The sequence below is a fragment of the Lytechinus pictus genome, chromosome 10 (assembly GCF_037042905.1).
Source record: "Lytechinus pictus isolate F3 Inbred chromosome 10, Lp3.0, whole genome shotgun sequence".
In the NCBI taxonomy this organism is placed as follows: Eukaryota; Metazoa; Echinodermata; class Echinoidea; order Temnopleuroida; family Toxopneustidae; genus Lytechinus; species Lytechinus pictus.
In genome coordinates, this window is record NC_087254.1 from 12,364,035 (window position 1) to 12,380,857 (window position 16,823).

The 16,823-nt window shown below is 37.3% G+C and overlaps 1 protein-coding gene across 1 annotated transcript in view; it reads left to right on the forward strand.

Annotated features, from left to right (window-relative positions):
• LOC129270178 (polycystin-1-like) overlaps positions 1–16,708 on the forward strand; it is a 72,924-nt gene extending 56,216 nt beyond the window's left edge. Inside the window, exons 23-32 of the mRNA XM_064106016.1 lie at positions 800–950; positions 2,997–3,242; positions 3,966–4,166; positions 6,397–6,560; positions 7,012–7,356; positions 8,199–8,400; positions 9,154–9,416; positions 11,307–11,474; positions 12,112–12,289; positions 12,710–16,708. Of these exons, the coding sequence (XP_063962086.1) occupies positions 800–950; positions 2,997–3,242; positions 3,966–4,166; positions 6,397–6,560; positions 7,012–7,356; positions 8,199–8,400; positions 9,154–9,416; positions 11,307–11,474; positions 12,112–12,289; positions 12,710–12,912 (2,121 nt within the window). The 3' untranslated portion in view covers positions 12,913–16,708. The remainder of the gene's footprint in view (positions 1–799; positions 951–2,996; positions 3,243–3,965; positions 4,167–6,396; positions 6,561–7,011; positions 7,357–8,198; positions 8,401–9,153; positions 9,417–11,306; positions 11,475–12,111; positions 12,290–12,709) is intronic.
• Positions 16,709–16,823: the final 115 nt, after the last annotated feature.

Here is a 16,823-nt window from a genome sequence, read left to right on the forward strand (position 1 = left end):
ACAGATTGGAGTCTGTTTCCATTAGGGTAGAAAACGTTCTCTTTTGAAAGGAATTCATCTGGGCCCTGTCTAACAAAGAGTTGCGATTGATCTGATCAACCACAACTATGGAAAGCCAGCATCTATAATACATGTTTGTTGAAAAGATTTCCTAGAAAAGCTGTATAGTCATACATGGACAATTTTCTTGAAAATTCACTGTGCTTCTCTTTCTTTACAAAGGACATTGTGCAAACTTCCTGAAGAAAAAAATATGACGTTGATAGATTTCCATATACTTGAGGTTGATCAGATCAATCGTAAATCTTTGTAAGACGCGGGGCCCTGGAGTTCATCTAATTAATGAAGGCAAGAGTGTATTCCTGAAGATATATCTTGAGATTGTTAGAAGTCATTCAGGATTTTCTGGATCTTAGGAGAAATTGGAACAGAAATAATGCCCCTTTTTGTTAGATCTATGAAACTCATCCAAAGTAGGTAACAGTCGGACTTGCTTATTTTTTGTAGGGGAATTGGGAGTCAGTTTTAGCCAACATGAAATCTAGTTGTAAGAGATTAATTATCAGGATGATATAGTCTTGAATTATCACTGGTAGGATGCATTAATATGATTTCAAAATGGGGTCAATAAGCATACTCTCCTACCTTCTTAGTGTAAAATTAAGCTGCAGAATGCAAGCTAAGGGTGTTTTATTCAAGCCTAGAAAATACAGAGAAAGTGTGAATTGAAACTTATAATGTTTTCTGGAATATAGAAATCTCTGGAATATTTGGCATTTTTCTTTGAAATTCTTTTCAGGTGATAGTCATTGTTTTTATAGTGTCCATCATCTTCAAGAAGCCTTCGAAAATGAATGATGCCGATGCCGAAGGTCTCAAAGACAAGACAATGAATAAGCTTCAGACAGATGAGGAATATCTACATGAGGATTCCTTGACCGCAGGAAAAGGTTTGTTCCTCCATTTAACCCACTGCCTCCCGGAACCTTGTGGTCCCTGTACGAAATGAAACGGAATTGTAGAATTCAGTTGTAAACAAGTTAAGATGCACTGATAATCCCTCTCACACATATACCTCACCCTCATACACACACACACCCAGACAACCTCTCCCAATCACAAACCTTCATACATCCCACAGCTCACACTGCTCCCCTTCTCTCTCTCACTCTCATGCCCATCATGTCCACATCCCCCACACACTAATATATACACACCCACATGTGCTCACCCACACACACTCCTCCCACAGCTCGCACCGCTCCCCTTCTCTCTCTCATATGCCCATCATGTCCACATCCCCCACACATTAGTATACACACACCCACATTTAATCACCCACACACACTCATCCCACAGCTCACACCGCTCCCCTTCTCTCATATGCCCATCATGTCCACATCCCCCACACATTAGTATACACACACCCACATTTAATCACCCGCACACACTCATCCCACAGCTCACACCGCTCCCCTTCTCTCTCTCATATGCCCATCATGTCCACACCCCCACACATTAGTATACACACACCCACATTTAATCACCCACACACACTCATCCCACAGCTCACACCGCTCCCTTCTCTCAACTGCCCATCATGTCCACATCCCCCACACATTAGTATACACACACCCACATTTAATCACCCACACACACTCATCCCACAGCTCACACCGCTCCCCTTCTCTCATATGCCCATCATGTCCACATCCCCCACACACTAATATACACACACCCACATGTGCTCACCCACACACACTCATCCCGCAGCTCTCACACCATTCCTCTCTCTCATGCCGATCATTGAAAATATGTCCACATATAGGCATACACTAATGTATACACACACGCTGGCTTATCCACCAACACACACACTCCTATACCTTGAAAGGTCCACCAAGTCTAACCCATACACATACATTTACACCCCTCTCTCTTTCTCTCTCCCACACAAACACACCCACAAAGCACCTCACACACATATGCCCCACTCCCTCATTCTCCCTCTTTTTCATATTATATTTGTAGTGCGCACGAGTCGGCAATATCGTGATCCTACAATGACATAAGATCCAATAATGCAATCCTAACTAAAAAAAATAATTAGAAAGTCAAAAAGGGGGCCTAAGCTTTCGATCCTAGCAGAATCTTCGTCGGAGGCAAAATGACAAACATATAAAGTGGAACAACCATAATATTGACCACAAACAAGCTACAGCAACACTAGAAACAAGGAGACAAAAGGGGCATTAGTGAGTAGAGAAGACCAATCAGGTTAGTGAAGGGGATGAAAGAAAAGGAGTAGGCAGACACAAAGGGAAGTTAGTGTAAGTAAGGCCAGTAAAAGACCTCAAGCCAAGAGGGATTAAAATAATGAGGCAGGCAACATCAAACAGGATCTGGAACAAAACAGTGATAATGGGATGAAAAACAAGAGATTTAGTGAGAGGTGGGTCAAACAGGTTACAAAGAAAGGCTTAATAAACTGGTGCATAAGAGTGGGGGAAAAAAGAAAAAGAATGGGGAACAACTGATAATGTGCAAAAGACATATAAGTATATATGATAAAGCATTAAACAAACTAAGAGAAGAAGGTAAGTGTAAATATGTATCTATAAGTGATATGTAAATAAATATATCAAAAAAAGAAATGTATATGAACAAATATATAAATACACATATGGTGTAACTGATATTGTATAAAATAATACTCATAAAAATATTTCATTGCATCTTCACTATGCATGCTCTGTGATATATCCCAGCAATGACAGACATAGACATGTGATGTTGCACTATTCAAGTGTGGGGTGTGTTTGTGGGGGGCGGGGATGGTGACACAATAAATCATTCCCGTCCCTGAGCAGTATGTTGGTGCTCAATTCCATGCTCTAAGATAAAACGATGTAACAGTATAATTATAATAGTCAAATAACACGATATTAATACTAGCATTATAATATTGATAACAACTTTGTGTTTTATGCTTTCAGCTCCTGGCTATTCTGCACGCCCAAAGACTCCTCCCAGTAAACAGATTCTCGAGAAGGCTCGCAAAGAACGTCTCCGAGACGTGCAGGTTTCCGGTGTGGTGCGGGACTTTGTGCTCTATGCTCTCTACTTGGTCGTCATTCTCTTCCTAGCCTACACCAACAGAGATCCCGATTCTTTCAGAATGTCGGAAACTATCAGGAATACATTCGTCTCAGACAACATTGATTATCTCGTGGATGGGGTAAGTATATCATTCATAGAAATTACCTATTCACGGCAGAGAATTATTGTTCTAGTTATCTACTCTAGATGTGAAAGCATTTCTATTTTTGTCTAGGATAACTGAAAATGTGTGTCGCCAAAATGAAGGAAATGGGCATTAGTATCCTAGCTTGAGACCTCTCAGTGGTTGTCACAATGTCACAACCATACACAGCTTCTTTATGTCAAGTCAGTTGTCTAAAAGACAAAAGTGAATGAACATCGTGTAATAACTATCTGTAATGGGCAAATACTTAAAAGTCAACTAAAATAAAACAAGATTAAAGACAGAAATTAAGTAAAGTACATTCCTTCTTTGCAAGGAGTTGTGTTTGAAACATTTTTATTTGAAATTAGTGATGGACGGAAATAGTGTTTATCATAATGAGTGGTGGTCAGATATCTTTGGTGCCGGTTGGACCCGACTGCTGCCAACAATTAAACCTGCATTACTGACGGGCAGAATAAAAGCAGTTGTCTGAATCAAGTAAAATTTGCTTAGAACCGGGTGGTCAATGAACAAAGCCTATGGGAATCACAGAATTCAGTGGTCAACAGGTTAACCCATTACCTACCGATACTGGATTATCCCTGTACAAAGCCTATGGGAACCACAGGATTCAGTACTGAACATGTTAAAATGAGGAGATGGAGCGGACACAGACATTGTATTCCATCTCTGCCGTATTTTCATCTGTTGCAGGAAGATCCGGTGACGTTCGGCGCCCTGACGCAGAGCACGCCCGACGAGTTCTGGAACTACATCGAGCAGACCCTCCTACCGGGTCTCTACGGTTTCAAGTATTATAACGGCGAGGTGATGAAATGGAGAGATGCCAGGTTTCTCAGGGACTGGCAAAACTATCGCGTCGGTCCCGCAAGGCTTCGTCAACTCAGAGTCAAGCCCTGTGAGTTGAGATATTTTAGTAGCAATTTCAGGTTTTCTGTCTGTCCGAAAGTCATTGTTTTATGTGGAGCGTTGTGGCCTAGTGGATTAGTCTTCTGACTTTGAAACAGAGGGTCGTGGGTTCAAATCCCAGCCATGGCATAATTTCCTTCAGCAAGAAATTTATCCATATTGTGCTGCACTCAACCCAGGTGAGTTGAATGGGTACCCGGCAGGATTAATTCCTTGAATGCATGAGCGCTGAAAGGCAGCTCGAGCTAAAGCCGGGGTAATAATAATAACTCGCCTCGAAATAGAATATTTCTAGATAGATGGTGCTATATAAATGCCTATTATTGTTATTGTTTCTATAATCCTCTTTTACACTCTTTCTTTTTCATAAAATGGTTGTTATACCCCTTTTCCATCTTACTCTTTGTTATCAGCTTTAAATTTTTAGGATTGAAAGCTGAAAGGATGTTTTCAGGGCGCTGTTTCATAACGCTGTTCGTAAGTTAAGAGCGACTTTAAGAACGACTGGGGATCCTTTGTTGTGGTAAATGGTGTAATAAATTGGCGATTTTTTTTTTTTTTTTTTTATTATTATTATTATTTTTTTTTTTAATTTATTTATTTTTCTTTTAAATAAATAAATAAAAATAAGATGGTATAGCAGAAATTCGTATACAAAATTGAGAACAATAATGTAACCCATAACAGCAAGTAGAAAGCAATAGTGGAAGGAAGGCGAAAAGGTAAGAGTGAGATGGGGTAAAGAAGAAAATAGAGAGCTAGAGCAGAAGAAAGCACATCACCATACTTTTACACTATAATATAATATAATATAACAATATCGATCCATTCCAAACTGCACAGATCCAGGTTTAACAAAACCAGATCGACCAAACGCCACTGCAGTAGGTGTATTAAAATCTACCTGTAAGACCAGTCGAGCCATTCATTTATGCCGTTTGATGTGTTTCCACTTCTTTTTTTTTTCATTACTGTGCCATGAGCATTTTCCCATGACAAATACGGATGCATTACAAACATTCATATCAAGAAATCAAGCTTTGGAATGATTTAAATAATGATATTAAACAAAGTAAAACTCTAAATAAGTTTTAAAAACTTCTGAAAGTTGAATATTTCTCTCAGTATGAAAATCCTGCCAATAGCACATTGTAGGTCACTATGATTTATAATCCTTACTTCTTGTTTGTTTGTTTGTTTATTTCCCCTACATTAGCCCATTGTTTTTTTTTGTATTTCGATGTTATTTGTTGTTTACTCTTTATGTATGTCTTATATTGATTTGTATTTAATTCTATCATTGTGGTGCCCCACCCACAAGTTTTTTTTAATAAAAAAAAAAAGCATTTTCCCATGACAAATACGGATGCATTACAAACATTCATATCAAGAAATCAAGCTTTGGAATGATTTAAATAATGATATTAAACAAAGTAAAACTCTAAATAAGTTTTAAAAACTTCTGAAAGTTGAATATTTCTCTCAGTATGAAAATCCTGCCAATAGCACACTGTAGGTCACTATGATTTATAATCCTTACTTCTTGTTTGTTTGTTTGTTTATTTCCCCTACATTAGCCCATTGTTTTTTTTTTGTATTTCGATGTTATTTGTTGTTTACTCTTTATGTATGTCTTATATTGATTTGTATTTAATTCTATCATTGTGGTGCCCCACCCACAAGTTTTTTTTAATAAAAAAAAAAAGCATTTTCCCATGACAAATACGGATGCATTACAAACATTCATATCAAGAAATCAAGCTTTGGAATGATTTAAATAATGATATTAAACAAAGTAAAACTCTAAATAAGTTTTAAAAACTTCTGAAAGTTGAATATTTCTCTCAGTATGAAAATCCTGCCAATAGCACACTGTAGGTCACTATGATTTATAATCCTTACTTCTTGTTTGTTTGTTTGTTTATTTCCCCTACATTAGCCCATTGTTTTTTTTTTTGTATTTCGATGTTATTTGTTGTTTACTCTTTATGTATGTCTTATATTGATTTGTATTTAATTCTATCATTATGGTGCCCCACCTACAAGTTTTTTTTAATAAAAAAACTTCCAGGGGCTCCAAACCCATTTTTTAAATCAAATTTGTTTATACTTGTATTTTTATGATTGACTGAAATAAAATTTGAATTGAATCGAATTGAAAAAATTGAATTATCATTATCTAGCACTTGAACTGTAAAGCCATTTGTCTTCCATCCTAGTACCTTGTGAGGTGAATGGTAGGATGGAGCACGTTGTCAAAGACTGCACCCTGGACTATTCCTGGTCTAACGAAGACGAAGGAATATTCGCTGCTAACTGGACTTATACCTGTGATCCCAGCGATGAGAACATCCCAAATTATGCTTACTATGAGGTGGATGAGGTAAGTGACTTTCATTTAGACGTGAATCGTACAATCGTAAAATTACTCCCCAGGGAGTGAAGATGAGCTTATTATATGTGCAGGACTTACACCTGTGATCAAAGCGATGAGAACATTCCAAATTATGCTTACTATGAGGTGGATGAGGTAAGTGACTTTCATTCAGACGTGAATCATACAATCGTAAAATTACTCCCCAGGAAGTGAAGATGAGCTAATATTATGAATAGTATTCATGCTGCTTTCACCAAACTATAAAGTTTTCATTGCTGAGCATTGATCTTATTCATCACAGAAAAGGATCACATTAAATGTGAGAAAAAAGCAGTGTAATATATAGTTATGTAGACTGCAATTTTGTTTTTTAATGTACCTAATGCATTGTGATAGCAATTGGACGCATGAACATTGAAGAACCAATACTGTAGTACAATCTTTATCCATCTTCTAGACCAGACCTTGGCGATATCGATCAGCGGTAGATCTCTACGGTGTCCCCTATCAAAGCAACTTGTATTTCTATGGAGGTGGCGGCTTCATCGCCGAGTTTGGGGTGAACCGGGAGCAAGCCATGGACACGGCGCGGTACCTCAGGAACCACGGCTGGTATGACAAGTACACCCGAGCGATCTTCATCGAGTTCACCGTGTACAATGCGAACGTCAATCTCTTCAGTGTGGTGACTTTGCTCCTGGAAACACCGTCGTTGGGAGGAGGGGTGATCTCAAACACGGTGCACACCTTCAGGCTTTACCAGTATGTCGGAGGACTTGGTTTTATATCGATCGCCTTTCAGGTAAGTATTGAACAAACCATTCACAGCTAGCTTACTGGTCGGTGTCTTATAAAGCTGTTCCTAAGTTCCGAGAGACTTTAGAAACCACTGGTGACCCTTTCCTATAGGTACCAAATCAACACCACTGGAAATGTGGTGTTTAGCACTAACCACAAGAAAGGATAACCATTCGTTTGTAAAGTCGCTCGTAATTTATGAACAGTTTTATGAAACACCCACTACATTGCCTAACCTTTGGCTGTTGCCATGTGTACAAATTACCATCAGTGATTACCCAATCAGAACAAACTACACCATCTAGTGGTTCTGACTTTCGTCTCACAATCTGAGGGTTGTGGGTTCAAATCCCAGCCATTACACGTTTTCTTTTGGTAAGAAATTTACCCACATTGTGCTGCACTCAACCCAGGTGAGGTGAATTGGTACAGGGCAGGATGAATTCCTTGAATGCACTGAGCTCTTGAAGGCAACTCGGGCTAAAGTTGGGGTTATGAAAATTGTGTGATTTGGAATAAGAGTATTTCTAGAAAGATGGCACTATAAAACGCCTATTGTTATCACTATTATAACTATTATTATTCTTTTTTTACACATCATTACTCTTGTTATTTTTCTTGTGAGCACTTGCGAAACATCACAACTTCAATCTTCTTTATATTTCTCTTTGATCCAATATTACAATCTTTCCAGGGCATATTCGTCGTCAAACACGACACCTTCAATCTTCTTTATATTTCCCTTTGATCCAAAACAACAATCTTTTCAGGGTATATTCATCAACAAACATTACATCTTCAATCTTTTTTATATTTCTCTTTGATCCAATATGGCAAACTTTTTAGGGCATCTTCGTTGTCTATCTTCTGTACTTCTTGGGCCACTTTGTCTACCGTCTCAAGAAAGAAGGCAGGAAAGAACTGAAGAACGTCTGGACGATTCTTGAGGGGAATATGCTCCTCTTCGCATTCTTTTCAGCTGTAATGTTTATCATGAGAGAAGTGTTTATCAGGTTCACTCTCCAAGAAGTCAAGAAGAAAGATGAAGGTTGGTTTTATTTATTTATTCATTCATTTATTCATTCATTCATTTATTCTTTCATTAATTAATGAATTAATTAATTCATTCATTCATTATGATTGTATTGTTATAGTTCTTTTTACATGTACTAATATGATTTATTATTTCAATGGGGCCAATTTATACAAGCAGTTGTGCTTTCTTTGACCCCTCCACATGTAATTCATCTCCATAGTGTCTATGATTAGATTAGTATATATGTATATTTTTAACTGTGGAAATAAAATTTTGATTTTAATTAATTAATTAATTTATTTTTATTTCAGCAGGGTAGCCCCATCATTAATTAAAGTAATGTTTTACATGTGGGTCCTGCATACCATTAAAACAGATAGAATTACAAACATTTATATGAAAAAAACAGAAGATAGTAAGAGTAAAATAAACAAAAGTCAATTGCAATCTCTGATAGTCAAACTTATTGAGAAAATCATACATGAACAAATTTTTGAAAGACGACACATTGCATCATTGATGGTATTTGTCGAAAATTTGTGAACCATAACAGCAGTTTAGTCCTAAGTTTCGGAGCTTACAAAAAATGCAGACATGTCGTTTGTCCAGAGTTCAGGGTAAAAACTGCTGATTTGATTTATTGATTTTTTAAAACAGACTTTGATGCTATTTGTCATAAAGGGCATTTAACAATATATTTTCTATGTTCTTAAAAGTGTTCTGCATTGCAGTGCGAAAACTCTTTATAATCTCTCTATTGCACAGGAGGTTACGTGAATTTCAATCACATCGCCAAGTGGGATCAAATCTTCGGCTATCTCTTGGCCACCCTGACGTTCATATCCATCCTGCGCTTCATGCGCACCCTGCGCTTCAGCGCCAGGGTGACCCACGTGGCGATGGCGTTCCAAAGGGCCTCCAGGGACATGCTGTACTTCCTGCTCATGTGGTGTCTGATTGTGATTGCCTTTGCTCTCTGGGGCTATGCGATCTTCAGCAGGTCCATCTTCACCTTCCACACGTTCCAGGTAGATTGAATGGCAGTGTTGTAGGACTCAAGTCCGGACTTGGACACTTTGACGAGTCTGACTGGACTCGAGTCCTACAACACTGGAAGATAATGAGATTAATATTGTTAGGATTGATTTATACGATATTGCTTTTAATATTCATATCAATGGCTGTCCGAGTCCGAGTCCTACAAATTGGGACTCAAGTCCAGACTTGAGCTGTTGAATGATGGTCAGAAATACAAAAAGCCCATATGGGTCCACTTCCATTGACCAATGGATATCATGCTTGTCCATGGGTTTTCAAAAAGTGTTGATTTTCAATTGGTCAAATGACATTTCGTCCAATTACCAACTTGTCTACTATAATTTGGTCTGCCATCAGTTTTTCCCCTATCTACATGGTCTAACTGCCATTTTGTCCACTCATCATTTCGTCTAATAACCAATTGCTCCAATAGCCATTTAGTCCGTATGACATTTGGTCTATTTGAACTAAGTGTTACTTTGGCGAAATGAATGAAAATAAAATGGATATTACTAGACCAAACGATGAGACAAAATGGTCATCGACGAATTGGTGATTAAACAAAGTGATGATTGGACCGAATGGTTGTTAGGCGAGTTGCTAATGGATGCAATGGCATTAGACTAAATGAAGTTAGATCATGTGATGAGTGGACGAGATGGCACTTTACCAGGTAAATTGAATGGTGGTCAGAAATACAAAAGCCCAGGGTGGTGGGGCACTTCCATTGACCAGTGGATATCATGCTTGCATGTCCATGGGGTTTCAAAAAGCACCCTAAGCATCAATGATCTGAAAACAAACCCCCTAACATGTATAGCAGTGTAAAACACTGTCACATAACGAGTATTGGTACAATATCCTGCCCTTCAGAAGTATTCACTTGCAAGGACTATCGGGGTTACATCACCGCTAAATCAAATCGGGTTAGATTGGACCCTGAACACATGATTTTGGCGCAAAAAGTATACTTCATACCTATGTAAATCAGGCCCAAATCACGTAATTGCTAAAGGAAATTTAAAGTATACCCCTTTTTCACCATTTAATATTTTTGACCCCTTATTAAATTACATACATAACATGCCCTTTGTTGAAATTATACCCTTTTTACGCTTTCTTTTGGACATGTGCATGATATCCACTTATAAATGGAAGTGCCCCCCCCCCCCCTTGGACCAAAAGGTTGAATATTTATGGAATTGCCAAATAAAATATATGATGTTCTTGGGATCAACACAAACACAATCCCGAGACTTTAATACTTGCACAGAGTTACATTGAAGATGCAAGGTGTAACAATGAGCCCATTTAATTAAGAATTTGCAACAGTTGAAACTTTGCCATTAAGGCAACTACCATGGTAACCTTGATTTTGATTGGCTGCTGAGCCCTGTTACCATGGTAGTTGCCATTATGACAAAGTTACAACAGTTGCAAATTCTTAATGATACGGGCCCCAAGTTTTCATTACATCAGGTGTTCTCTAAAGAGAGCATTAAGAAAATTTAATCTATATATTCTTTTTAAAGCAAATACAAAATGGCAGACTTCATAGCACCTCATCAAGTCCTTACTACTGAAATCTGGACGAATTCATTACGGTACCCATAATAAAACATTCTGATCAATGTAGTCTTGTATTAAAAATATAGGCCCACTTGGATGACATACTAATTCACTACTAAATACATTCATACTGCACTAATTATATTACCAAGTAGCAAGACAAGTACTTCCTTGCCCCTCAAGAGTTTAGTTTCTGTATACAAATACATTGTAGACTAATGCATTAACCGATCATTAACTATTAGATGTATCTCAAAAGATGTATTTCAAAAAGGTCTTTAAAAAAAATTTGTTTTTTGTACCATCTGCAGGGCGTCTTGGAATCGTTGCTTGGCATGATGATAGGGTCCTTTGACTTCTATGCCTTACAGTCTGTGGAGTCGGTTATTGGCCCGATCTTCTTCACTCTCTACATCTTTGCTGCATACTTCATGCTGGCCAACATGCTCATCACAATCATTGTAGAGGCATTCGCCAAGGTAAACAATTGTAGTGTAGTGTAATATTCATAGTACTAGTAGTAGTAGTAGTAGTCATTGTAGTTGTAATTGTAGTAGTAGAAGTAGTAGTTGTTATAGTAGTAGTAATAGCAGCAGCAGAATTATTATTATTAGTGCAGTGTAATATTTGTAAAAGTAGTTGTTGTAGTAGTAGCAGAAAAATTAGTATTATTATTAGTAGTAGTAGTAGTTGTAGTAGTAGTAGTAGTAGTAGTAGAAGAAGAAGTAGTAGAATTAGTAGTAGTAGTAGTAGTAGTAAAAATAGTAGAAGTAGTAGAAGTAGTAGTAATTGAAGTAATAATGATAGTAGTAGTAGTAGTAGCAGTAGTAGAAGTAGTGCATTTAGTAGCAGTATTATTAGTAGTACCACTAGAAGCAATAGTCGTCGCTATCACCATCATCATAGTCATAGTACTAGTAGTAGTAGCAGCAACAGCTGGAGAAGCAGTACGTGTGATGGCTGACTTTGGTAAGCCATAATTCCAGTGCCTCCCGCACACTCTGTTCCCATGATAAACCACCAAGTAACCCATCTTTTTTTTTTCTTCAAAATTCCCGCTCTTCGCTACAATTGCTCTTCAAATGGGCAACGTTGACCGATCTTCGTCCATGATAGTCCAAAGAGGACCCGGATAAAGATGACAGTACCTTCCCGATAGGTCAACACATGATGAAGAAATTCAAGATGATGCTAGCCAGCTACGGTATTGGCTCCAACTCGGTGGGGCCGGCTCCAAAGAAACCCAACGACAAGAACTCCGATGACAAGGACAAAGAGGATGTAGATGATGAAGGTACATGTAACCATGACAACATATAACACCTTCAGGCTTTGAGTGACATTCAATAATAGCGCAGTTCTCGTAAAGTGAATTTCACATTTTAATGTCCACATGCACTTCCAAAGGAATAGGATATTAATACCCTGGCTTTAGCCCCCTTGCCATTTACAGTGCGGAAGCATTTCTAGGAATAAATTGATAAGCAGTGTTTGGTTACATCTTTGGGCTTTAGAAACTGTAGTCTATCTTTTGTGCTTAATAAAAAAATTGATATTTGTTTCAAAGTTTTTTTTTAATACTTAACTTTGTCCTGTTTGTTGCCATTGCTTTTTTTGTGGGTAGGGGTCATTACATGGTAATGATACTCGTAGAATGCAAAACAAACAATTTAAAATTCTTTAATCACTTGAATCTTCTATTGCTGATCTTCAGGTAATGACCCGGCCTACAAGGACATGATGGACACCATAGAGAATCGTGTTGATCAACTGGTCACCTACGTCCTCAAGAACTACGGTGACGGCAAGGGCGCACCAATGGGCAGTAAGGCTACCCTCAACACCTTTGAAGCTATGGTCAAGAAGGACATCGAGACGGTCAAGCAGAAGAAGACCCGAACCATAATGATCAGCTAGGTGTACATACTAATGGTCATCTCACCATTAATTTGTGTGTTCAAGATCACTGCTTTTATCTAAATCAATAAGTTAAATTAATACTGAATTTGATGTACAAATATTGTGATTTAGTTAAAATCATTGTTGAAAACTAATATAATGACATTATTTAGGGCTAACCTCAATCAGCATTTTGCTTTAATATCCGAATCAGTAATATGTAGAATCAATACTTCATTTCATGTATGAATATTGTGAATTAATTTAAATCATTGTTTAAATAGTTATGACATTATTTGAGGCAAATAAAATGCGTTTAAAGTGGTGTTTTTTTCAGTTTTGGACGCGGTCCGCGCGTGGACTCGTTAAGGGTATCAGAAACACAGATTTTCAAGAAAAAGGGTGGTTTTGAAAAATTGGTCAATCGCGAGGTCAAATGTATTTAGTGTATTTTTTCCCCCAAAGCTTTTTTTTTTAAGACTAGCCAAACGTGTTTAGGGTATGTTTTTTCCCCAAACTTTTTCCACGAGGTCATATTTTGGCGACAACTTGTTAAGGGACCAAAATGTGTCAATAAAGCCCGCGAAAAACTTGTTTAGGGTGTTATTTTGCACACAGAGAAAAACTCGTTTAGGGGGTGTTTAGAAATTAATTGGTCATGCGTGTGTACAGCAATATATTTGACTGGCCCCTCCCCCCCCCCCCCCCCCCCCCGTGAAATGCCCTTCGCCTTGGCCTTAGAGATATGCAGTGCTTTTTTTAGTTATTGATTTGTTTAACTTGTGCTGTATTATAAAAATGTGTGCTTTAGAAAGTGACCTTGCCATAAAATTACTGAAATTCAAGGCCTAGGGCCTGTAACACAAAGCTTAGCAATCATCGTAGAACATATTTTTACGATTGATTGCATTGACTACAATTTACAAATGATCATGAAAATCAACTGTGTGATTAATTGCTATCTTTTGTGTTACGGAATCCTGAAGTTTCTTAGATTCAAATGTCTGAATTTGTGCAATAAGACAGAAGTGCAATTACATGCTTGCAAGGACAATATTGACTTTAATATAAAATCAAATTTATCATGCAATTGTTAATCAAAGCATACAAGTAAAAGTGGACATAATTCAAAGCTATTGTTATCTCCTTTTGTAGAAGCCTATTCTTTGTTGAATATGAACCATGTAAAACAGTTATTTTCAACCTAGACAATATTGATGATTCTCGATGTATTATACTGAATGCTTATTTCATGGTCGGTCCATGTTTTGCTGTAGGGTCCCTTTGGAATACGTGTTTATTAACTAGAGAGGCAAACTTTTCAAAATAACTTTGAATTCCGACTGGCACCTTTCAGCAAGTATACTATAGTTCGAGGATCATTACTGGATAAGAGGTTGATGACGAAGAAAATACACCTCTCAAAACAAAATTGAGATTTACATGTATTGTTTGTAAATTATGTAAATGGAGAGTGCAAACAACTTGGTAAATGGTGGTGATTTTTACCTGATTGCTATTAAAGAAAGCATAAAAAGCAACCAGAGGACCGACGGCTTAAGGTCATCTCCGAGGGACATGGTAATGGGTATTAATGCCCTACCAAAGGGCACTAGTGCATCGAGTGGGAATCGAACCGGGGTCACCGGAATCCGAAACCCCCGCTCTACCGAATGAGCTATCGCGCCTCTGAACTTCGTATATAATATAATTGAGAAGAACTACTTGTAAAGCAAGATATATCATATATTTATATACTAATGAATTGTATATTTTGAGGCACTACACCTTTCAAACAAGATTGAGATTTATTTTATTGCTAGTAAATTATGTAAATAGAGAGTGCAAGGAACTTCATATCTAATTAAGTAGAACTACTTATAAAGCAAGATATATCATATGTTTATACTAATGAATTGTATTTGCTGTTTTGGGGCAGAAATTGTACCGCTAACCTTTTTTCATTAGAAAATTTTGAACCATTCAAATTGAAATTTCCACTCATACATTAAATGTTGGGCGGTTTGAAATATTTTCCTCAGATTTTTTTTTTCGGGGGGGGGGGGAGGGGGGAGGGGGTGATGACCAGAATCCATCATCTTTGAAGGAATGTAAGCAGAGTTACCATCAGAGCCCTTTCAGGGGTGGGAATCTGATTGCCAAATAGACCATCACCTTGCCACGAGAATCAGGGGGGGAGGGGGCCAGAAAGAAGTGGGTTGTCCGAGGGTAAGTTTGTGCCTGGTGGGAGGCTTTGATATTGCTCCAAGTGCAGTAGTAAAAAAAAAATTCAAGTTGTGCACTGACACTTTATCAACAAGAAAGGTCATATTTACCTCCCCGTCCACTATATATGCCTACTTAGAAAATAATGGCACAGCCACCCCTCTTCTAACTTTGACCAGAGACCCGTTTCATAAAACTTGTTATAACGAATAACAGTTTAAAGCTACTGAAATCATTTGATTTGATTGGCTGTTGGTAAACTTGTTACAGAAATTGTGCATTTATTTATAACAAGTCTTTGTGACACATGACCAATATAAACTGCCTATTTATAAAGCTATCGTATATATAATAAATAAATATAAATTTATTAAAATAGGATATTTTATGAGTGCTTTAGCTGTACAGAGTATATATTTATATATATAACTATGTGTATTGTGATTGATGAAGTAGAATTAATTCGAGCCATGTTATGCATGTTTCTGTGTATGCCAATTTGATTGTATGTACATCTACATGTAGGGGCAATGCAAAAAACTCGGTGTCTATCAGCCAATGTGACTGCTTGTGTAAAGAAAGAAGAAAAAAAAAATCATAGCAGTAAGGCCAGAAATATTTAGAGAAGAGTAGGGATTATAGGTCAAATCCATGCTTTCAAAACTTTTTAGTTTCAGATAAAAAATGAATTCCATTTTACTTAAATTTACTTAAATTAACATTTTTATAGCTACATATGCACATGATGCTTTACTTGTATTATATAGTTAGTAATAATGTTCTTTAAAAATAAACACATTCTCATGAACAGTAGCTGAAAAAAAAAAATGTTGACAGCCAAATTTTGACGAGTGCAAATGAAAGCAATTTTAGGTGCAATCCCGACAAATTCGAGAACACTTGTTTGGGTAGGGGTTGGAGGACCCAAGGTTGTGCAATATGCAGAGTATTGAGCTTGAGGTCTTACAAAATAATTGAATACCTTAAAAGGAAGGCTTTTAATGGGAGAGATGACACTTTGGTTATTTAGCTACTTTATGTAATAGCTGGAGTTAATTGAGTTTATCATATTGCGTTGGATTACTATAAATTAGAATATGTTACAGCTTATTTTGGCTAATTTGATCAAGAAATGGCTGGAAGATATTTTTTCTAAAACTTGATTGAGGCATCATTCGAGTTCAAGTACCAGCACAAATGTTAACTCAAGAAATTCCATTTGCCTGCATGAATAATAAATAAGGGAAGCACCGTGTCATTTGATGCCATACCAACAGGTGTTGAAGTATCTTTGCATATTGCTGAATTATATCGTTGTATTGCACTACACTCTGACAAAACGCGAAAGAAATCATGAATGGAGTGTCACAAAATCTCACAAACCTTATCTTTTAATGCGTGCAGAGCAATATGATTCTAGTTTCAGCAGGGTTGAGCCACCATTATCCAAACCTGCCAACCTCTGGGAATAAAAAATTGTATTCTGTGATTTAAAAAAATGTATTTTTTCCAAAAAAAGTGTATTTCATAATAAAATGCGTGGCGCACTCGCTCATCGCGGCGCTCAAGCTGCATGCAAGCTAAAATGCGCACTGCTCTTGCAGATGAAAAAAAAACATTGAAACATGTGTATATCTCACCCTGGTTTTAACAAAATGATTGAAAAAAAAACAAGTTCCCTGAAATTACATTGATCTAATAAC